This window comes from Oncorhynchus nerka, linkage group LG18 (genome assembly GCF_034236695.1).
Source record: "Oncorhynchus nerka isolate Pitt River linkage group LG18, Oner_Uvic_2.0, whole genome shotgun sequence".
Lineage (NCBI taxonomy): Eukaryota > Metazoa > Chordata > Actinopteri > Salmoniformes > Salmonidae > Oncorhynchus > Oncorhynchus nerka.
Genome location: NC_088413.1, coordinates 30,730,993 through 30,753,524, shown reverse-complemented (window position 1 = coordinate 30,753,524; position 22,532 = coordinate 30,730,993). Strand labels below are relative to the sequence as shown.

Sequence of the window (22,532 nt, the reverse complement as noted above, 5' to 3'; positions counted from 1 at the left end):
GATTGGGTTCAAGTCCGGGCTCTGGCTGGGCCATTCAAGGACATTCAGAGACTTTTCCCGAAGCCACTCTTGCTTTGTCTTAGCTGTGTGCTTAGGGTCGATGTCCTGTTTGAAGGTAAACCTTCGCCCAAGTCTGAGGTCCTGGGCGCTCTGGAGCAGGTTTTCATCAAGGATCTCTGTACTTTTCTCCGTTAATTTTTCCCTCGATCCTGACTAGTCTCCCAGTCCATGCCACTGAAAAACATCCCACAGCATGATGCTGCCACCATGCTTCACCGTAGGGATGGTATTGGCCAGGTGATGAGCGTTGCCTAGTTTCCTCCAGACGTGACACTTGCATTCAGGCCAAATCGTTCAATCTTGGTTTCATCAAACCAGAGAATCTTGTTTCTCATGGTTAGAGTCCTTTAGGTGCCTTTTGGCAAACGGGCTGTCATGTGCCTTTTACTGAGGAATGGCTTCCGTCTGGCCACTCTACCATAAAGGCCTGATTGGAGGAGTGCTGCAGAGATGGTTGTCCTTCTGGAAGGTTCTCCCATCTCCACAGAGGAACTCTAGAGCTCTGTCAGAGTAACCATCGGGTTCTTGGTCACCTCCCTGACCAAGGCCCTTCTTCCCCGATTGCTCAGTTTGACCGGGTGGCCAGCTCTAGGAAGAGTCTTGGTGGTTCCAAACTTTTTCCATTTAAGAATGATGGAGGCCACTGTGTTCTTGGAGACCTTCAATTCTGCAGACATTTTTTTGTACCCTTCCCCAGATCTGTGCCTCGAATCAATCCTGTCTCGGAGCTCTATGGACAATTCCTTCGACCTTTTGGCTTGGTTTTTGCTCTGACATGCACTGTCAACTGTGGGACCTTATATAGACAGGTGTGTGCCTTTCCAAATCATGTTCAATCAACTGAATTTACCACAGGTGGACTCCAATCAAGTTGTAGAAACATCTCAGGATGATCAATGGGAACAGGATGCACCTGAGCTCAATTTCAAGTCTCATAGCAAAGGGTCTGAATACTTAAAAAAATATATTTAAAAAATACATTTGCAAGAATTTATAAAAAACTGTTTTTGCTTTGTCATTATGGGGTATTGTATGTAGATTGATGATGGAAAATGTTTATTTAATACATTTTAGAATAAGGCTGTAACGTAACAAAATGTGGAAAAAGTGAAGGGGTCTGAATACTTTCCAAATGCACTGTACATTTAGCCTACATACAGTAATAGATCTTCAATGGGAATAGTGATACACCTGGCTTTTATTTTTTCTTAATTTATCAAATTAAATCAATACCACTTATCTTTACATACAAAAACACACATTATAATGTATGATTTAAAAAATCTTCATATGTAGAGTTCTCTGCCATGTTAGTAAAGTCTATTTTGTAACCTCTTCCTGCAGGTAGTTGGCTGGAGGCTAACAGAGAAGACTGGGCAGCCATCTTGGATTCCCAGAATCAGGCCTGTGCAGCCAGGGACCCGGGGGACAACATCACAGAGCAGGCCAGGACCAGAGGCAATATATTGGAGGTCAGTGGATGGGACTGCATCCTCAACTCTGGGCTGGGGAACAACACTGTTAACCAGAAACAGACAGTAAAACACAAAACAACATCCAATCTTAGTTAGGGGTGGGCATTTGTCTGGCACGGAGGGAGAGAGAGAGAAAGTAGCCAAACCTGACTCGCGCTGGTTAGACAAACTTGTTGCTGCCATAGGTTATCTATCATACTATCTGGTAGTGCCAATCTTGACTCCATCAAATCGTTTGTAAAAAACTAGCTAAATACAGCAGTCAGCTAAGTAGCAAGGCCAATTAAAGCTATTTTGCTACGCTCCTCGTACAACTCTAGTCATATGAAACAGCCTACCTGTTGGATGATCAGTGTAGTCTACTTCTCATTTAGCCAACGTAATTCTGTCATTTTTCTTACATTTTGCATCGATTTAACATCTCCCTCTCAATGTAGTGCCATTTTGATTGATTACAATAGCAACACCTGTGAAACGTGTGTAGGCTACCGGTGTGTCTTTTTTATGGGGCGCACTTATAAAAAATATATAATAATGTATATAATGGTCTATCCTTGTAGGCTATGTAGAAACGTCACAAAGATAATTGTATTTCATTTTAGACAAAGTCTTTTCATTGTTCAAATATACGTCAATTTTTTTTCTCTCTCAGGAATGAATACTTTCCCATGTAATCGAATATTAATGTCTGTTGATATTCAAATATTCAAATAATGTGCCCATCCCTAATATTAGTCTTCATGGCAACAGACTGGCTGAGACCAGGGCGAGGCGTAGATTTGGTCTGAGGGGACAGGAAGGTGTCTGTATGTGGCTAGAGAGAATGGACACAGACTCAGTCCTAGTTGTGATTCAGAGAGACTGATCGCGCTTCAGGTTAACCCCCTAACAGTGGTATTCAAAGTTGGGGTCACAACTGAAGTGGGGTTGCCAATATTTGTTTTTAAATGCATTTTCTGTATTTGTTTTTTGAAAAAATGAACAGTACAGTTTATTGTATGGGACAATATACAAACATTTTTGAGAAAGGTAATTAGAAAAATACAATTTTAATGAGTAAATGTGTTTTTTATTTTAATTTTGAGATGAATTTTGAGCTAAGAGATGAAAATGTAATGATTTTGACATTATTTGTTGAAATATACCAATTTTAAGGTTGTGTCATTGTATTTGGAGTGGGGTCACAAGTAATAATTGCGGGAAAAAAATCTTTCAGCCTGCCGTCTATAAGATGTATCAACTGGAATATGGACCCTGCGATAACACCGACACTCCCTGGCCTTCATCTTCCTCACAATCTCCCAATGTATACCAGACCTCAGACAATGCCCGTTCCTCAACACTAAATGGCTACACAAGCTCATTGACAAACGACAGGAGAAACTGAATCAGTAAAGGTGGAGGCATAAAAAAGAAGCGCTTCTCGTGTTCGTTCTGTGAGAAAGATTTCAGTTTCCCCAAACAGGTGGAGACCCATCCGAGGATGCACACGGAAGACAAATTATTCTGCTGCCATCTGTTTCTGGACAGTTTCTCTGACTCGTCCAACCTGAAGATGCACCAGAGGGTCCACATGGGAGAAATCTTACAGCTGCCCCCAGTGTGAGAAGAGGTTCTACCACCAGCACCAGCTGAAGATGCACCTGAAGGTCCACACGGGAGAGAGGCCGTTCTCCTGTACGCACTGTGGGAAGAGGTTCTCAGAGAGGAGTTACCTCGGGATACACCAACATAAAATGCACACGGCCCATGTATAGAGGGCCGTGTGTAACATGTAATGTAGTACTAGTTAGTTAGTAGTTCATTCTGTTGGTTTTGGATATAGAGCCCCACAGTGGAGTTGTCATAATACCCATAGAACCTCGTGGTCAAATAGGAAAATGGTTACAATCAATTCCACCATTCATTTTTCCCATAGGGGAGTTTAAAAACACTTACGATAAGGTCTGTATTTCGTGTAGCCTTACTCTGGCGTGACATTTTGATAACCATGTGTCATGACTTGCCCTGTTGGGTGATGATCATAGAGCCAGATCTCCCCCTCTCCCCACCAGTTTTATGACCGATCGTAAATACTGTGTAGAAACTCTGCCATTGGGTTTGGCAGGATTGAGGGGAAAGAAACCTCTTTGTTACAAGGAGATTTCTCCCGCCAAAACGGTAACATCAAAAGGTTGAATAATGAAACAATATTTCTATAATCCAAAACTGTTGGAATGGTCTGTGGGTACTTAAAGAACAATCTTGTCGAATTCATTACTAATTGGTGATGTAACTAGTAGAACACAATTTGTGAGAAGATGTAATGTGATGTTCGCCTTCTAAATGAGAGAATTGTTTTTCATATGAAGTCTTAACCAAGTCAGTGGCCACGCCCAGGTGAGCACAGGCATTACAACAAAAGGAGGGAATGCCCCTTTTTCCCCAAGTGCTTAAATAGGACTCGTGACAAAATGTACATTAGTCAAGAAAACAAGGACGGGAGTCCCCACGTTGAAATGGCTACCACTCTATAGACCAGTTATGTGCAGTTCCAGCCTAATACGTTACAAATGTTTAAGAAATCTACAAAACTAAAGACTACACATTCACAGTCTGCAGCTGTATATGTAAAATAGTCTAAGAAACTTGACCGAAGACGAGAGGAGAACATTTCCCTATCGAACGACCATTGGTACGTCTGACGTATCCATTATAACAGACACTTCAAGAACAAAGCGAACAAGCTACGACTACAAAGGACATGGTGACCTCTGGTGGACAATCAGAGACTTACACAACCAGAGACTTGGTCGACTGACTCTCCAGAAAATGGACCGGCGATTTCAACAGGGAGACAACAAAGCCATACAATCGTAAATATGTATATTGCAATTCTTTTCGAATCAATCAATCAATCAAATGTATTTGTAAAGCCCTTTTACATCAGCCAATGTCGCAAAGTGCTATACAGAAACCCAGCCTAAAACTCCAAACAGCAAGCAATGCAGATGTAGAAGCACGGTGGCTAGAAAAACTCCCGAGGAAGGCAGGAACCTAGAGAAGAACAATGTTCTGAGGGGTGGCCAGTCCTCTTCTGGCTGTGCCGGGTGGAGATTATAACAGTACATGCCCAAGATGTTCAAACGTTCATAGATGACCAGCAGGGTCAAATAATAATAATCACAGTGGTTGTAGAGGGTGCAACAGGTCAGCACCTCAGGAGTAAATGTCAATTGGCTTTTCATAGCCGATCATTAGGAGTTGACAGCAGGTGCGGTAGAGAGAGCCGAAAACAGCAGGTCTGGGACAAGGTAGCACGTCCGGTGAACAGGTCAGGGTTCCATAGCCACAGGCAGAACAGTTGAAACTGGAGCAGCAGCAGGTGGAATGGGGACAGCAAGGAGTCATCAGGCCAGGTAGTCCTGAGGCATGGTTCTAGGGCTTAGGTCCTCCGAGAGAAAGAGAGAGAGTTAGAGGGAGCATTCTTAAATTCACACAGGACACCGAATAAGACAGGAGAAATACTCCAGATATAACAGACTGATCCTAGCCCCCCGACACATAAACTACTGCAGCATAAATACTGGAGGCTGAGACAGGAAGGGTCGGGAGGCACTGTGGCCCCGTCCGACGACACCCCCGGACAGGGCCAAACAGGCAGGATATAACCCCACACTACTAGAGGTATATCTTCAAACCACCAACTTACTACTCTGAGATAAGGCTGAGTATAACCCACGAAGATCTCCCCCACGGCATAAACCCGAGGGGGGCGCCAACCCGGACAGGAAGATAACGTCAGTGACTCAACCCACTCAAGTGGCGCACCTCTCCTAGGGACTGTATGGAAGAGCACCAGTAAACCAGTGACTCAGGCCCTGTAATAGGGTTAGAGGCAGAAATTCCCAGTGGAGAGAGGGGAACCGGCCAGGCAGAGACAGCAAGGGTGATTCGTCGCTCCAGTGCCTTTCCGTTCACCTTCACACCCCTGGGCCAGACTACACTCAATCATAGGACCCACTGAAGAGATGAGTCTTCAATAAAGACGTAAAGGTTGAGACGGAATCTGCGTCTCTCACATGGATCGGCAGACCATTCCATAAAAAATGAAGCTCTATAAGAGAAAGCCCTGCCTCCAGCTGTTTGCTTAGAAATTCTAGGGACAATAAGGAGGCCTGCATCTTGTGAGCATAGCGTACGTGTAGGTATGTTCGGCAGGACCAAATCGGAAAGATAGGTAGGAGCAAGCCCATGTAATGTTTGTAGGTTAGCAGTAAAACCTTGAAATCCGCCATTGCCTTAACAGGAAGCCAGTGTAGAGAGGCTAGCACTGGAGTAATATGATCACATTTTTTGGTTCTAGTCAAGATTCTAGCAGCTGTGTTTAGCACTAACTGAGGTTTATGTTGTGCTTTATCCGGGTAGCCGGAAAGTAGAGCATTGCAGTAGTCTAACCTAGAAGTGACAAAAACATGGATACATTTATCTGCAACATTTTTGGACAGAAAGTTTCTGATTTTTGCAATGTTACATAGATGGGGAAAAAAGCTGTCTTTAAACAGTCTTGATATGTTCGTCAAAAGAGAGATCAGGTTCCAGAGTAACACCGAGGTCCTTCACAGTTATATTTTGAGACAACTGTACAACCATCAAGGTTAATTGTCAGATCCAACAGAAGATCTCTTTGTTTCTTGGGACCTAGAACTAGCATCTCAGTTTTGTCCGAGTTTAAAAGTAAAAAATGTGCCGCCATCCACTTCCTTATGTATTAAACACAGGCTTCCAGGGTGGGCAATTTTGGGCCTTCACCATGTTTCATTGAAATGTACAGCTGTGTATCGTCCGCATAGCAGCGTCCGCAATGACATCACCAAGAGGTAAAATATATAGTGAAAACAATAGTGGTCCTAATATGTAACCTTGAGGAGCACTGAAATTTACAGTTGATTTGTCAGAGGACAAACCATCCACAGAGACCAACTGATATCTTTCCAACAGATAAGCTTTAAACCCAGCCAGAACTTGGTCTGACGCCATTAAAAGGTAATTTACCAACGTCACGGGTGCAGTCTCAGTGCTATGATGGGTCTAAAACCAGACATTTTGTATACATTGTTTATCTTCAGGAAGGCAGTGAGTTGCCGTGCAACAGCTTTTTAAAAAAAAGTTTATTGAGAGGAATGGAAGATTCGATATAGGCCGATTTATTTAAAAAAATATTTTCTGGGTCAAGGTTTTGCTTTTTGAAGAGAGGCTTTATTACTGCCACTTTTAGTGAGTTTGGTTCACATTCGGTGGATAGGGAGGCGTTTATTATGTTCAACATAGGAGGGCAAGGCACAGGAAGCAGCTCTTTCAGTAGTTTAGTTGGAATAGAGTCAGCGGCCTTTCATCTGCAAAGTATTAGCATTTCCATGAGCATAGTTATCAGCTGTACGTACGATAGTGAAGTCCTTTGTCTTTTCTCCTGCTCTTTTTTTACATGCCCCTCCCTTTTCACTAATGTACTTGTCCTCTTGTTCAGTTGTGCACCGGGGCCTCCCACTCGTTCTATTCTGGTTAGAGCCTGTTTGTGCTGTTCTGTGAAGGGACTAGTACACAGCGTTGTACGATATCTTCAGTTTCTTGGCAATTTATCGCATGGAATAACCTTCATTTCTCAGAACAAGAATAGACTGACGAGTTTCAGAAGAAAGTTCTTTGTTTCTGGCAATTTTGAGCCTGTAATCAAACCCACAAATGCTGATGCTCCAGATACTCAACTAGCCTAAAGTAGGCCAGTTTTATTGCTTCTTTAATCAGGACAACAGTTTTCAGTTGTGCTAACATAATTGAAAAAGTGTTTTCTAATGATCAATTAGCCTTTTAAAATTATAAACTTATGTAGATATTCCATAAAAAATCTGCCGTTTCCAGCTACAATAGTCATTAACAACATTAACAATGTCTACACTACAATTTCTGATCAATTTGATTTATTTTAATGGACAAAAATGTAGCTTTTCTTTCAAAAACAAGGACATTTCTAAGTGACCCCAAACTTTTGAATGGTAGTGTATATCTTTAAGAGTTCATTCGGAAAACGGTAACTCGTTAAATAAACTTTTTCCGTGGTGCCCCATGATTGCTTGTGAGTTAATTGTTACAGGATTAATTTAATCATCATAATAATTAAACATAGTTAATCGATTTGATAAAACAATCGTCATAACATTAATGACACATGTAAATATTTGTATGTAGTAGAGAACTGGACGAGGTGAACTGAGGAAACCTTGGTGTGGTGTGATGGTGTCTGTAAAATTGCTTTACTGATGAAAAGTGACAACCTTTGATGCTGGTGTTTTATAATGAGGAAATGATAGTAACTTAATGTTTACTTGACATCAAGCTGTGTGTAATGTAATGTTCAACCTTTTCCAAAGTATACTAAAATTCATTTTATCAAAGCGAGGGTATCAGATTTACAGAAGATATAGTGTTACCATAGTTGGAAGTTATTCTGCCTGACACACGTATCGTTTTGTGCAATAAAAGTACTGTTCTTCACGTTATGTGAGTGTATGACCATTTTGTTGAAATGAAATACATTTACTCTGTACTGACTTTTTGTATCATTGCAAGGGCTGAATTTCCCTTATCCCAGTCGAACCAAAACATACTTCATTCTTGAATCAACACATTTGGATTTAAAAATAAAAATAAACACCAATGACTCCAGATTGTTAGGTACATGAATCACAGTGTTAGAGATGGGCTTGACTGTGGTTAACATTTTATAATGTAATGTTTTGTGTGTACAGCAAAGAGTTTCTTATATAAACCTTTATTCTCTTCTGTACAATTTGTGTTTACAGTCTGCAGTCCACGAGGACCTTCTGATATCCGGTGTTGCTGGTGGGAGAGACTGGACCTCTGAGGCGGCTGGTCACAAACCTTGGCTCCGGATCAGGACCCTGGATCAGGAGCCGTCACTTTTCCATTCCGAGTCAGAAACAGAACCGAACAATGAGGGACAGAGACTCCACCACAACCACCACACAGAACACAACCAGTGGACAGGTGGACTAAACAACCTCAGTCCTGGTGGTCATCAGATAGACAGAAGCTCCAGTCATGGATCCAGTCTGCAGTCCAGACCCTTCTCTTCACAGTCTCAGTGCAGGGATGAAGCAGGGCCTGGGGCTGATAGAGATAGACCCTCCTGTTCCTATGATACAAACACCACAGTGTCCATGATGAACAGAGCAGGTCATCCTGGGCTTCAGCCTTCACAGAGATTGGTGGGAGACCCCCCTGGTGGGAGTCTAACAGGAGGTCTGTCTTCTCCTTCAGGATCTTGTCTAATGCCTGGCGAATGGGTTCACAGAGGGCCTGGACCTGGGTCTAGCCTTCCTCAATTACCTCATGGTTACCCCACCAATACAGACAGGGTCAGGATGGGCATCCATCACAAGAGGTACTTAGCCTATAACACAGGACACAACATCAACACCCAAACAACAATGGCTAGAGGTCAAGGAGGGAGCTTAAAGACTAACAACCTGAGGGTGGTGGCTCCTGCTTCTGCCTCGTCTGGTGTCATTGGGTCACAACGTGGGAGGCCATGTATTAGGACGGACGCCGACAAGCCGTACACCTGCCCCACATGTGGGAAGCGCTTCGCTAGGGCAGACTATTTGAGGGAGCACCAGGCCGTTCACACCAAGGACAAGCCCTTCAAGTGCAAACTATGTTACAAGACCTTCTCCTTCCTGACTAACCTTATCAGACATAGGAGTGTCCACAACCGGGAGAAATTGTAGCAGTGTGGCTCGAGATGTACACAGGGGATATCCAGGAACTATTCTTAAGTTGACATATAGTTGTGAAGTGTTTTGGGGTAAGATGCTAATTAACCGCATACCCTTCATTAACCCTTTGTTAACTTGTCATTTGAAACAGGCTTGTAAGGACAGTTTAATATTTACCTTACTGAGGTGATATAGATGGAATAAAGTTATTCTAATATTTTCTACTGTATTCTTGCTGTATTCACACTGTTCTTTCTAAACACGTCTGCCCTCCACTTGATAGATACTGACATTGGGAGATTTGATGTGTAATGTAATAAACAGTACCATAATTCAAAGAGCAGCATGCATACCTTTTTCATTTAAGCTCACCCGTTCAGCTATGATGCCAACCAATAAGATAAGGTCTCTTTATTGTAGAACAATTTCCACGTTTGTGTTTATTGTTGTTATTTAGACATTAAAGTCCTGGAACTCAAAATATGCCAAATTTAACTGCACACCATCACATACTTACTGCAGTAGTCTTTAATTTGCATTGGAGACAGGACTTGGTTGATAGATGTTATCTGGATAACCCTAGCTAGCTGCTAATTTGAGCTAATGTGGCTATCTGTATGGTTTTTCACACTCAAATAGCCTCCATCATGGAGGTGCTAGCGAATGCAGCCGTGGCAGAGATCTGTAAACTCGTAGACGACGACTATGCAGTGTTTCGTTTGGAAATAACTCAAAGCCAGAAAGAAAACAGGGCATTGTGAAGGAATCTACAGCTACTGGAAACTAAAAATGGCACGGGATCGAGCAGAGAGGACAACGTGAGAGCGTAGTGTTTAAGATCCTCAACAGATACAGAGGCATGTCAAGAGGTACAAATAGCAGAAGGCAGAGGCTGCGTGGCCTGTCGCCGTGCATATATAGCTCAGTGTCTGTCGCCTTGTTCACCTTTGCACGTGTTCAGATTCGTTATCGAGAATTGGGTCTTGATCAGTTTTTGGATAGTATGCAATAATTCCCCTGATTACTTAGCTAGCACAAAGGCACAATATCATATTCTAACCAGATGCTTGATTAATGCACTTCTTATTATTTAGTCAATAAAAACAATGTGATGCGTGGAACATAATATATCGATCAACAAATAGTATAGAAGTTATGAGAAATGTTACCTTACATCCTTGCCAATTCTAGACAGCATCAATGGTATGGAATAGCTGTTGACACAATAGTATACCGTTGAGCATTGACAGTAGCTAAACTAACCACCTCTTTTCCTTCTATCACTCTCTCAGGTGAAGGAGATCTCACTGGAGGCCACAGGAGCTTTGTGAAGCCAGTGCGACACAATCACTGTTAATCACTGTTGTCAAGCTGGAGAGGTCAAGGACCCGACTCAGCATCACGGAGGTCAGTGGAACACTGAGCGCCGTCCTCATGTCAGAGACAGACACCGAGACTTTAACAGGGCTGGGGCGACGGAGCTGTCCTCCTTTCCGCATTTAAAGTATTTACTTGATGGTAACCTGAGCCCGAGGACTGTCCTGTCCAATCGGGTCACAGGTGATGCGTTACAGAGTGGCAATGATCAGGTCCTGTTCATACGCTAGAGAGATGATACCTGGTGACGGGCCTGTGGGATTAGATACACAGACTAATCCAATGAGATACCGTAGTAGTGTACGGTATTAAAAAAAGTATATATATGTAGATATCACCTTTATTTAACCAGGTAGGCCAGTCGAGAACAAGTCCTCATTTACAACTGCAACCTGGCCAAGATAAAGCAAAGCATTGCGACAAAAACAACACAGAATTACACATAAACAAACGTACAGTCAATAGAAAAGAAAAATCGAAAAATCTATGTACAGTGTGTGCAAATGTAGAAGAGCAGGGAGGTAAGGCAATAAATAAGCCACAGAGGTGAAATAATTACAATTTAGCATTAATACTAGAGTGATAGATGTGGGCGCCTAGATAAGAAAGGGGATGCCCTTTTTGTGTGTCTATTCTTGTCTTTGAGGCTGCATAGCTGGCTACCTACTATCTTGAAACTCACTGACAACTTTTTTCACTTACTTTACCAGCCTGTTATGGTTTGTGACCCTGTGTTACTCAGCACAGTGAGGGGCAAGAAGCAGGAGTGGACTGGGTCAGGCAGGAGTGGTTCTGAGCCAGGCGGCTAGTTGGTCCTGGCAGCAAGAAAGAAAGAAGAACATGAAGATATATCCAACGTACTGTATGGTGCAGTGGGATATACTTAAAAGGACTTCAGTTTGTGCTTAACAATCCAATCTAATGTTACTTTGTGCATATCCCCACAATATGTGATAAGGTTTACAGAAAAAAAGTATACCGTTTTTGTTTTAAAGTAATCTCTTTATGTCATAATTACTTAAGACTAACTATCCTTGTTAGCTCATTGAATAGCATCTGAACCTATGTTGAAGTGTATTTAATTTACTGCCAATCTGGATATGCCTTGTTTGACACTCTTTCTGCATATGAATGAGGGAGTTTGATTAAGATGAACCAGCGTGCACCAGGACATGGCTCATGATTTGAACGGGCGAAAGCGGTGCGAGAGGAAAGCCCTGCTCAAATAGAACCGTAATCTGCGCCACCAGGTCATATTGCCAACAAGGCAGCATGGTGCATTGTTCAGGAACATGCAACATACATTGTTAAATAAATACTTTTCTGACTGGTTTAATAAGGCAGATAAAGTACGTATGCGTTTCAAACACTTTGCATGTGTTGTAATCATTATTCCACGTGCTTAGCATACGTCACTTTGTTTTGAGATGACTTTGCCATGTCACCCTGTTCACGCCCAGGAGGCAGCCCGGTTTCACAACGAATGCAATCACTTTTCACCTGGTGAAATCTCCACCTTCCTGGGCACATGTGCCAGCATAATCAAATCCCCTCATTGGGACTTAAAATCGGATCCTGGGGTCCGGCAAAATTCAGGCAGTTATACAATCATTACAATACATTCATTACAGAATTCACAACACACTAAGTGTGTGCCCTCAGGCCCATACTCCACTACCACATATCTACAATGCAAAATCCATGTGTATGTGTGTGTATAGTGGTTATGTTATCATGTGTGTGTATGCATGCGTCTGTGCCTATGTTTGTTTTACTTCACAGTCCCCGCTATTCCATAAGGTGTATTTTACCTGCTTTTTAAATCTGATTCTACCGCTTGCATCAGTTACCTGATGTGGAATAGAGTTCCATGTAGTGATGGCTCTGTGTAGTACTGTGCGCCTCCCATAGTCTGTTCTGGACTTGGGGATTGTGAAGAGACCTCTGGTGGCATGTCTTGTGGGGTATGCATGGGTGTCTGAGCTGTGTGCGAGTATTTTAAACAGACAGCTCGGTCCCTTCAGCTTGTCAACACCTCTTACAAAAACAAGTAATGAGGAAGTCAATCTCTCTTCCTCTTTGAGCCAGGAGAGATTGACATGCATGTCATTAATGTTAGCTCTCCGTGTACTTTTAAGGGCCAGCCGTGCTGCCCTGTTCTGAGCCAACTGCAATTTTCCCAAGTCCCTCTTTGTGGCACCTGACCACACGACTGAACAGTAGTCCAGGTGCGACAAAACCAGGACCTGCAGGACCTGCCTTGTAGATAGTGTTGTTAAGAAGGCAGAGCTGTGTGTTATTATGGAAAGACTTCTCCCCATCTTAGCTACTGTTGTATCAATATGTTTTGACCATGACAGTTTACAATCCAGGGTAACTCCAAGCAGTTTAGTCACCACAACTTGCTCAATGTCCACATTATTCATTACGAGATGTAGTTGAGGTTTAGTGAATGATTTGTCCCAAATACAACGCTTTTAGTTTTGGAAATATTTAGGACTAACTTATTCCTTGCCACCCATTCCGAAACTAACTGCAGCTCTTTGTTAAGTGTTGCAGTCATTTCAGTCGCTGTAGTAGGTGACGTGTATAGTGTTGAGTCATCCGCATACATAGACACACTAACCTTACTCAAAGCCAGTGGCATGTCGTTAGTAAAGATAACGTTTAGATGGGCCATATAACTGTTTTTTTTCTCCAGAAAATCTGCAATCCAAATGAACCTATCCCAGCCACCATCTTTTTTTGGGGAAGCCCAATTGATTCTGAATTCAGGCATTTCAAATGTGTTGTTATGCTCAGACTTCATGATGTAAGGACTAAGGCAGGGGTGTCAAACTCAATTCCTGGAGGGGCGAGTGTCGGTTTATTAGCATCCTTTACTCATGCTGCCAAACATACCCTTGTAAAACTGACCATCCTACCAATCCTCGACTTCTGCGATGTCATTTATAAAAATAGCCTCCAATACCCTACTCAACAAATTGGATGCAGTCTATCACAGTGCCATCCGTTTTGTCAACAAAGCCCCATATACTACCCACCATTGTGACCTGTACACTCTCGTTGGCTGGCCCTCGCTTCATACTCGTTGCCAAAACCACTGGCTCCATGTCATCTACAAGACCCTGCTAGGTAAAGTCCCCCCTTATCTCAGCTCGCTGGTCACCATAGTATCAGCCACCTGTAGCACGCACTCCAGCAGGTATATCTCTCTGGTCACCCCCAAAACCAATTATTTCTTTGGCCGCCTCTCCTTCCAGTTCTCTGCTGCCAATGACTGGAACGAACTACAAAAATCTCTGAAACTGGAAACACTTATCTCCCTCACTAGCTTTAAGCACCAGCTGTCAGAGTAGCTCACAGATTACTGCACCTGTACATAGCCCACCTATAATTTAGCCTAAACAACTACATCTTTCCCTACTGTATTTATTTTGCTCCCCATTATTTTTATTTCTACTTTGCACATTCTTCCACTGCAAATCTATCATTCCAGTGTTTTACTTGCTATATTGTATTTACTTTGCCACCATGGCCTTTTTTTGCCTTTACCTCCCTTATCTCACCTCATTTGCTCACATCGTATATAGACTTGTTTCTACTGTATTATTGACTGTATGTTTGTTTTACTCCATGTGTAACTCTGTGTCGTTGTATGTGTCGAACTGCTTTGCTTTATCTTGGCCAGGTCGCAATTCTAAATGAGAACTTGTTCTCAACTTGCCTACCTGGTTAAATAAAGGTGAAATAATAAATAAATAAAATTAGTTTGGAACGCTCACCTATTTTTCTAGGTCTTAATTGAACATAAATTCAAAGGTAATAACCCAGTAGACACGCAGCTCTCCTGGAATTGAGTTTGACACTCCTGGACAAAGGTGTTGGACTGACTGCCCCAAGGAGTCCCAGCCTGGCTACCCATCAAATTCTCTTTTGTAGGATATTATGCAGTTATACTGTAGATAGAATTATGGTAGACTGATGATATGCAAACATTATAAAGTACCAGTATGGTGGATTTCACCAGAATGTAATCTTGGGGGAACATCACATCAAGGACAAAGAACACCTTATCCAGGTTTGCCAGCCTGGGGTGAGCACCACCCAAGATGGCTCTAGGTCTGGTGTGTCCTATCCATGACCTATGAATGCAGACACAGACAATGTGGCTGCAGAGCATAAATACAGTCATTGCAGGCACCTTCCTGATGCCAATTGATCATTTTATTTGACAAAAATAACTTTACATCATTCACACTATGAAAATAGATACTGGATAAGAATAGGCATTCCAATATCATAACTTAGGCTACGTTTTATTGCATAATATTACTTTTTTAGGGAAGAAGGTGAGAGACAAATATAAAACTACTTTCTTTGTTCTCTGGCATGGTCTACCAGCAGTTTGCCACCTGGATCTTGACTGGGGATTTTGCCTCCCTCTCCCTTGTCACTGCCTTGGGTGTGGGCAAGGCACTGCATTTTCTGAGGTGGAAGAGACCGGTAGTTGACACCTGAGGTGGTTGATCTCTTCTTCCAATGGGCTAGTCTCCAATTGGCATTGATAGATAGTTTGTCCAATATGCAGACTTTTTAAAGGGGCAATCAGCAGATCCTACATACATTTTTTTGACTTATAAATTAATTATATGTATCCACTGATTCTTGAATAATATAAATTATAAATGCCTCATGAGCTTAGTTCAATTGTCACACCCCATCAGAACCCAAAATACAAGCTTGTTTAACGCCAATGTTTGTAAACAGAGAAAATGTCACCTCATTACATGGATGTCATAAGGTGAATGCACCAATTTGTAAGTCGCTCTGGATAAGAGCGTCTGCTAAATGACTTAAATGTAAATGTTAAAACTGTCTATGCATTTGAGTGTTTACATTTCTCCAGGCCCTTCTCTCAGCTTTTCACCATACCAGGGGCGGGGAAACCGCATTGTTATTGTTTCTACTGGTGATTGCCATATCTTAGAATGATGGAAACATACATTTGAAAGTGGCATTAATATAATAACTTCAATCATTTTAAATGCATGCCATGCTAGACATTACAATAATTCAGAGTTTGCATTTACCACAAGGTCAATTATCTATTATTACCTTACAAGTGTACAGACATCTTGTAATTTTGTTGACATTCTAGAAGGGATCAGATGAACAGATAATAGCCAGATAGATACATTATAGTAACCAGTGGTGTAAAGTACTTAAGTAAAAATACTTTAAAGTACTACTTAAGTCGTTTTTTACTTCACTACATTATTTTACTTCACTACATTCCTAAAGAAAGTAATGTCGTTTTTACTCCATACATTTTCCCTGACACCCAAAAGTACTAGTTACATGGTGAATGCTTATCAGGACAGCAAAATTGTCGCGCATTTCAAGAGAACACGTGGTCATCCCTACTGCCTCTGATCTGGCAGACTCACTAAATACAAATGCATCATTTGTAAATTATGTCTAAGTGTTGGAGTGTACCCCTGGCTATTCGTAAAATTTAAAAACAAGAAAATGGTGCAGTTTGCTTTGCTGAATATAAGGAATTTGAAATTATTTATACTTTTACTTTTTATAGTTAAGTATATTTAGAACCAAATAGTTTTAGACTTCTACTCAAGTAGTATTTTACTGGGTGACTTTTACTTGATTAAGGTATCTATACTTTTACTCAAGTATGACAATTGGATACTTTTTCCCACCACTGATCGTAATTAGCTAACGTTACCTTACTGAGTAACGTTAGTTGTCTTCACTTTCTTCCAGCGGTAGTCTGTCAAACTCGCCAGCTTTTTATTGATTCCATGAAGTGCAACGCAGCATACCAACTTCAATGATGCTACTTTAGCTCTATTTTCTGTAGCTGAAAAGAAGCAATTCTACTCGTAACCATATCTAATTCGTTAGCTAGCTTGCTTAGTTCACATATAGCGTGGCATTTAGCTTGTTATCTGTCAGTCAATCGTAATAGCTGGATGGACACGGGAATGCGAAAAGCAGACTGTCTCCTCGAAAGCGGCGGTGAAAGGGATGCTGAGAGCCCATTGGCTATCGAACGGCCAATGTCGTGAGGCGTGGGTCTTGAATATTTCGGTTCACTACCGTAATTAAAAGAACAGCGCGCATTACCTTTCATTTAACATCATCCTTTGAGCTATGACGCCAACCAATAAGATCCCTTTCTCTTCAGTGTAACCGGAAGTGAACAGCGACAAAGTACAATTTACACGTTAGCATTTTTATTTGTTATTTGGACGTTTATTAACACACTGGAACTCAAAATAGGACTAATTAGCTGCACAGAAGCACATACGTACACCCTATAGTATTTAATTAGCAGGGATTGGTTGATAAATGTTATATAGTTAACGCCAGTTAGCTAGCTGTGAACATTAGCCAACATGGCTAACTGTGTGGTTTTTCACACTCAAATAGCCTCCATCATGGAGGTGCTAGCGAATGCAGCCGTGGCAGATATCTGTAAACTCGTAGACGACGACTATGCAGTGTTTCGTTTGGAAATGACTCGAAGCCAGAAAGAAAACAGGGCATTGCGGAGGAAACTACACCTATTGGAACCGAAGGTTGCACGGGAGCGCGCAGATAGAACAACGCGAGAGCGCGTCCTCGCCAGTCGTCCCAGTAGTGTCAAGATCCTCGACCGAAACAGAGGAATGGCAAGAGGTACATTTTTCAGAACGAAGAGCAGTGCCTGTCGCTTTTTCCACGCTGTGACTGTAGAACCAGAATTGGGTCTTGGTCAGTTTGTTGGCTAGTATGCAATAATCGCTTGGCTATTTTGCACAAAGACAAAATATAATGTTCTAACCAGATAATTTATTTAGGGAATTTCCTATTATTTACTTATTGAAAACAATATACTGCATGGAACATAGTGAATCAATCTATAAATTGTATCTCAAGAAGTTATGCAAAGTGTTACCTTACATCCTTGTCATTTCTAGACAGTGTCAAAACGGTCAATAGTGTACATTATAGTGTTGATCATTGACAGTGGCTAACCTAACCATCTCTTTTCCCCCAATCACTCTCTCAGGTGAAGGACATCTCACTGGAGGCTACAGGAGCTTTGTGAAGCCAGCGGGACACAAAACATGTAGAGATGACCAACCAATCACTGTTGATGAGGGGAATGGAACCTCAACCCAGAACGTTATCGTGATAGAAGTTAGTGTAATAGTATTACATAAAAATTACAGTACATCAAATGTATCCCATTTATTTCAGAAAGGCTCCCCTCGGCTATTCACTTGCTTACATGTACATCCTCATTTATCTGCCATAGGGGAGCTTGTGAGACTTCCCTATGACATTATTATCTAATCCTACTCATGTACCGGTAATAACCTCCTCCTTGTCAGCCTGCAGATGCAGAGGCTGCAGGTCCTGGGGTCAAGCTGGAGAGGTCTGAAGGAGACGAGGACCCACGACACAGCAGAAACATCCAGACTGGAGCGGCTGGAGTGCCTCCTGTAGCCACAGAGGATCCCTCCACCACCCTAGTGCCGCCCAGGATCCGACGCAGCATCACAGAGGACAGTGGAACGCAGGACACCATCCTCAAGTCAGAGACAGACACTTTAACTGTAACACAAAGGATTTTACACACCAGATCTGACCCAGAGATACTGGGGCTGGGGGGACTGGGCTGTCGTTCTTCTCCCAGCTCAGAGTATTTACTTTACGGTAACCCGAGGACGGTTCTGTCCCATCAGGACTCCGGTAACTCATTACAGACTGGCAATGATCCATCTTGTTCATACACTGCCGAGACAGGGATGATACCTGGTGACATGCCTGTGGGCTTAGATACACAGACTAATCCAATGAGAGGAGACTGGAACCGGTACAGTAGTAGTGTATATTCTGAAGAGTGCCTAGATGAGAAAGGGGATGGTCTGGCCTTAGATGATGTGACTGTGAAAGTGGAGGGCGACGCTCCTCTGACATGGAATGAAGTCGAGACTCATTTAGGAGAAGGACACTCGCAGGGCAACAGCAGAGACTTCTTAGACTACAGGGAAAACTTGGAGACAAATCTAAATGTCACAACCAATTCCTCTTTACACTCAGTGTCCATGTCCATGGCACCTTCCGATTCACAAGGCCTATTCGATCAGGTATTGAACTCAAACGACCAAAGATCCAAGGCTCGGGGAGGGGGAGCAAAAACAGGCGGTAAAGAGAAGCGGTTCCTCTGCATGTTCTGTAACAAAGGCTTCAGCTGCCCTCAGAAGGTGGAGATCCACCAGAGGGTCCACACAGGGGAAAAACCCTACAGCTGTACCCAGTGTCACATGCGGTTCGCCCATGCTGGCAACCTAAAGAGGCACCAGAGGGTCCACACAGGGGAGAAACCCTACAGCTGCCAACAGTGTGAGAAGCGGTTCTCCCACCAGCACCATCTGAAGATGCACCTGAAGGTCCACACGGGAGAGAGGCCATTCAGAGAGTAACTACCTGAGGATACAGCAGCAGAAAAACCATTCCACTCTATAACTTAGAAAGTAACCATTCCACTTGATAGCTTCTGACTTTGACATCAAACCCTGCATTAAAGACAACGATTAATGTTGTCAACGGAAAAGATCCACAGATGCATTTGGAATAATGAGAGTAACAGATTTCAGTGCTAAATTTTACTGGGTAGAATATTGCATCCAGACATAATGATATATAATACATATATACTGTAAGCCTAATGAGTCTGTTACATATTGTATTTGTACTGTGTAGGCTATATGATGTTCACAAATTCCTATTTCATTACATCCATTCAATACTTTATATTAATGCAGTTTATCAAGTTCATGCAGATGTATGTGTGGTTTAAAACGTGTATGTTTAATAAATAAACATTTTGACTTTGTTCTCCTTATTTGAGACTCCCTTTAATATACATCACATCTGATCTCACCCTATTCTACATACACACAACAGAGCTTTATAACCAATATACACTTACTAAATATACCCACACTAACAAACACCTACTGTACACGTCAAAATAGTTTAGTCAGGTTTGTCTGATGACTTTTGACTTATCATAGCTGACTCATATTTATCCACAACATCATGTGTCCAACATGATGGGTTTAACAACAATGAAGTCATTCTGTAACTACAGTATAGGACTCAGATGTGGTGGGCATGGGTAAACACCCCATGTTGAAAGTGTGTTTATTATCTGTGTGTACGTACTTGAGGGAGTCTACGTCAGTGTAATCTGTATCACCTCTCTCTTCCAGGAATAGGAGGTGCTGCTGATAAAGGAGTAGGGGTGTGAGGAGGGTCTGGGGAACCCTGAGTGGACCATGGTCATGGAGGTCAACCAGACTTCACGTACTCCTGAACCCACAGAAGAACCAGCTGAGCAGCATAGGACCACAAAAAGTACGTCGACACCCCTTCGGCTATATCAGCCACACCCGTTGCTGACAGGTGTATAAAATCGAGCACACAGCCATGCAATCTCCATAGAGAAACATTGGCAGTAGAATGGCCTTACTGAAGAGCTCAATGACTTTTAATGTGGCACAGTCAGGATGCAAGCTCTCCAACAAGTCAGTTCGAAAATTGTCTGCCCTGCTAGAGCTGCCCTGGTCAACTGTAAGTGCTGTTATTGTTAAGTGGAAACGTCTAGAAGCAACAACTGCTCAGCCGCTAAGTGGTAGGCCCCACAAACTCACAGAACGGGACTATCAATTGCTGAAGCGAGTAGCGCATAAATATTGTCTGTCCTCGGTTGCAACACTCACTACCGAGTAACAAACTGCCTCTGGAAGCAACTTCAGCACAAGAACTGTTCGTCAGGAGCTCGATGAAATGGGTTTCCGTGGCCATGCAGACACACTCAAGCTTATGATCACCATGCGCTATGCCAAGCATCAGCTGGAGTGGTGTAATTTTCGAAGCCATTGGACTCTGGAGCAGTGGAAACGCGTTCTCTGGAGTGATGAATCACACTTCTCCATCTGGCAGTCCGATGGACAAATCTGGGTTTGGTGGATGCCAAGAGAACATTACCTGCCCAATGCATAATGCCAACTGTAAAGTTTGGTGGAGAAGGAATAATGGTCTGGTGCCGTTTTTCATGGTTCGGGCTAGGCCCCTTAGTTCCAGTGAAGGGAAATATTAACGCTACAGCATACAATGACATTCTAGACGATTCTGTGCTTCCAACTTTGTGGCAACAGTTTAGGGAAGGCCCTTTCCTGTTTCAGCATGACAATGCTCCCGTGCACAAAGCGAGGTCCATACAGAAATGGTTTGTTGAGTTCGGTGTGGAAGTACATGACTGGCCTGCACAGAGCCCTGACCTTAACCCTATCGAACACATTTGGGATCAATTGGAATGCCGACTGCGAGCCAGGCCTAATCGTCCAACATCAGTCCAAATGTTATTTGTCACATACACACATTTAGCAGATGTTATTCTGGGTGTAGCGAAATGCTTCCATTCAGTCACGCTCTGCAAGTCCCTGCAGCAATGTTCCAACATCTAGTGGAAAGCCTTCCCAGAAGAGTGGAGGCTGTTATAGCAGCAAAGGGGGGACCAACTCCGTATTAATGCCCATGATTTTGGAAAGAGATGTTCAACGAGCATGTAGTGGTCATGTAGTGTATTAGGTCAGGGCCCGTATCCATAAAGCATCTCAGAGTAGGAGTGATGATCTATGATCAGTTTAGCCTTTTAGATCATAATGAATAATTATATGATGGGGGCCTGATCCTCTCGATGAACACTTCTACTCTGAGACTCTTTGTGGCTACAGGCCCAGGTTTTGATAAATGTTGTCTTAAAGATGCACTATGCAGAAATCGCTTCACCATTTCCTGGTAGATACAATTCTAAAAGTTTGCTTAGTTTCAGTTTGCGACTAAACAAGCAAATATTCAACTTAATATTAACAACATTTGAAATGTAGATGTTGATAGACCAATGTATCAGCTATTACACCATGTAACGGTTTGTTGAATTTGTTGAAATTAGGACAGGGATTGAGGTGTTTTACTCTGAGCCAAAACTAACTGGAAAATGCTCAAGTTATCCTTTGAAACGTTTAACTCCAATCAAGAGCCAACCCGCAACTTTCAATAAAAAAACACACTTGCAAATTAAACATCTAATCAATCCGATTTAATCAAAGAGCACTTGAACAAGAGTTAGAAAAGTTTAAGATGAGGGGGATGAAGTAGTTGATGTTGTTTGGCAGCGTGGGATTGGTGCCAACAGCAAAGCAACTTCCCTTAATGTATCCTGGAGAGAAATAGAGAGAGCACGTGACATTCAAATTCTGTGAAAGGGACACAGTCTAACAAATAGGTAGCAAGTCAATAGCCTGATGTGGCCACCAATCCAGAGGCAAACTATGGATGAAGTTCATGATGATCTGCTGAGATGCCATACTGTGCCCTTCTCCTGCAGGCACATTCTGAATCCACACAACGCCCATACAAACACAAAGTATTAGCATTGACTGTAGTTTAACTGGATATTGTTGTATTGAATGTGTAAGCAATAGCTATGCAAAGTGCCAGATATGTCACGATTTACAGTAACTTCAGTTCATTATTACTCAGCCAATAAGCACCAGCATTAGTCAGCCAGAAGATCTAACTAAGTTAGCTACAGAATGTAATGGAGAAATTTAACCTTTCTGCATCAAGTACCTCTGACTGGGCAGCTTAATTTTAGCAGGTTGAGGGACTAACTTACTTCCACTAGCTACTTCTAGCTAACATGACTATAGCCAGACGTTAGCCAGCTTACTAGCTTGCAAGCATTAACATTAGCTAGCTAGCC

General features: G+C 42.4%; 2 protein-coding genes, 2 long non-coding RNA genes and 1 pseudogene across 4 annotated transcripts in view; 4 read left to right on the top strand and 1 right to left on the bottom strand.

Moving 5' to 3' along the window:
• LOC115145663 (uncharacterized) overlaps positions 1–9,539 on the top strand; it is a 32,483-nt gene extending 22,944 nt beyond the window's left edge. Inside the window, exons 6-7 of the mRNA XM_029687187.2 lie at positions 1,405–1,532; positions 8,375–9,539. Coding sequence (XP_029543047.2) covers positions 1,405–1,532; positions 8,375–9,322 — 1,076 coding nt within the window. The 3' untranslated portion in view covers positions 9,323–9,539. The remainder of the gene's footprint in view (positions 1–1,404; positions 1,533–8,374) is intronic.
• On the top strand, positions 2,630–3,807 carry LOC135561852 (gastrula zinc finger protein XlCGF49.1-like; annotated as a pseudogene).
• LOC135561854 (uncharacterized) lies at positions 6,752–16,744 on the bottom strand. Its single transcript, XR_010459695.1, has 2 exons — positions 16,434–16,744; positions 6,752–11,502 (listed from the first exon to the last, which is right to left on the bottom strand). It is a non-coding gene; the product is annotated as an uncharacterized LOC135561854 (long non-coding RNA).
• On the top strand, positions 10,444–14,471 carry LOC135561853 (uncharacterized). The gene is made up of 2 exons (XR_010459694.1): positions 10,444–10,717; positions 11,398–14,471. It is a non-coding gene; the product is annotated as an uncharacterized LOC135561853 (long non-coding RNA).
• Positions 16,745–16,883: 139 nt separating the features above from the next.
• LOC115145646 (zinc finger protein 8-like) lies at positions 16,884–19,604 on the top strand. The gene is made up of 3 exons (XM_029687168.2): positions 16,884–17,389; positions 17,763–17,893; positions 18,088–19,604. Exons 1-3 carry the CDS (start codon positions 17,107–17,109, stop codon positions 19,180–19,182), a joined length of 1,509 nt encoding a protein of 502 aa, XP_029543028.1. The 5' UTR covers positions 16,884–17,106; the 3' UTR covers positions 19,183–19,604.
• The last annotated feature ends 2,928 nt before the right edge of the window (positions 19,605–22,532 follow it).

What these genes read in the sequence shown, in the direction of transcription:
- LOC115145646 (XM_029687168.2), top strand. Translation starts at nt 17,107, where the DNA reads ATGGCTAACTGTGTGGTTTTTCACACTCAAATAGCCTCCATCATGGAG. An exon ending in AAACAGAGGAATGGCAAGAG is followed by an intron (nt 17,390 to 17,762) that starts GTACATTTTTCA and finishes TCACTCTCTCAG; the next exon opens with GTGAAGGACATCTCACTGGA. An exon ending in AGAACGTTATCGTGATAGAA is followed by an intron (nt 17,894 to 18,087) that starts GTTAGTGTAATA and finishes CCTCCTTGTCAG; the next exon opens with CCTGCAGATGCAGAGGCTGC.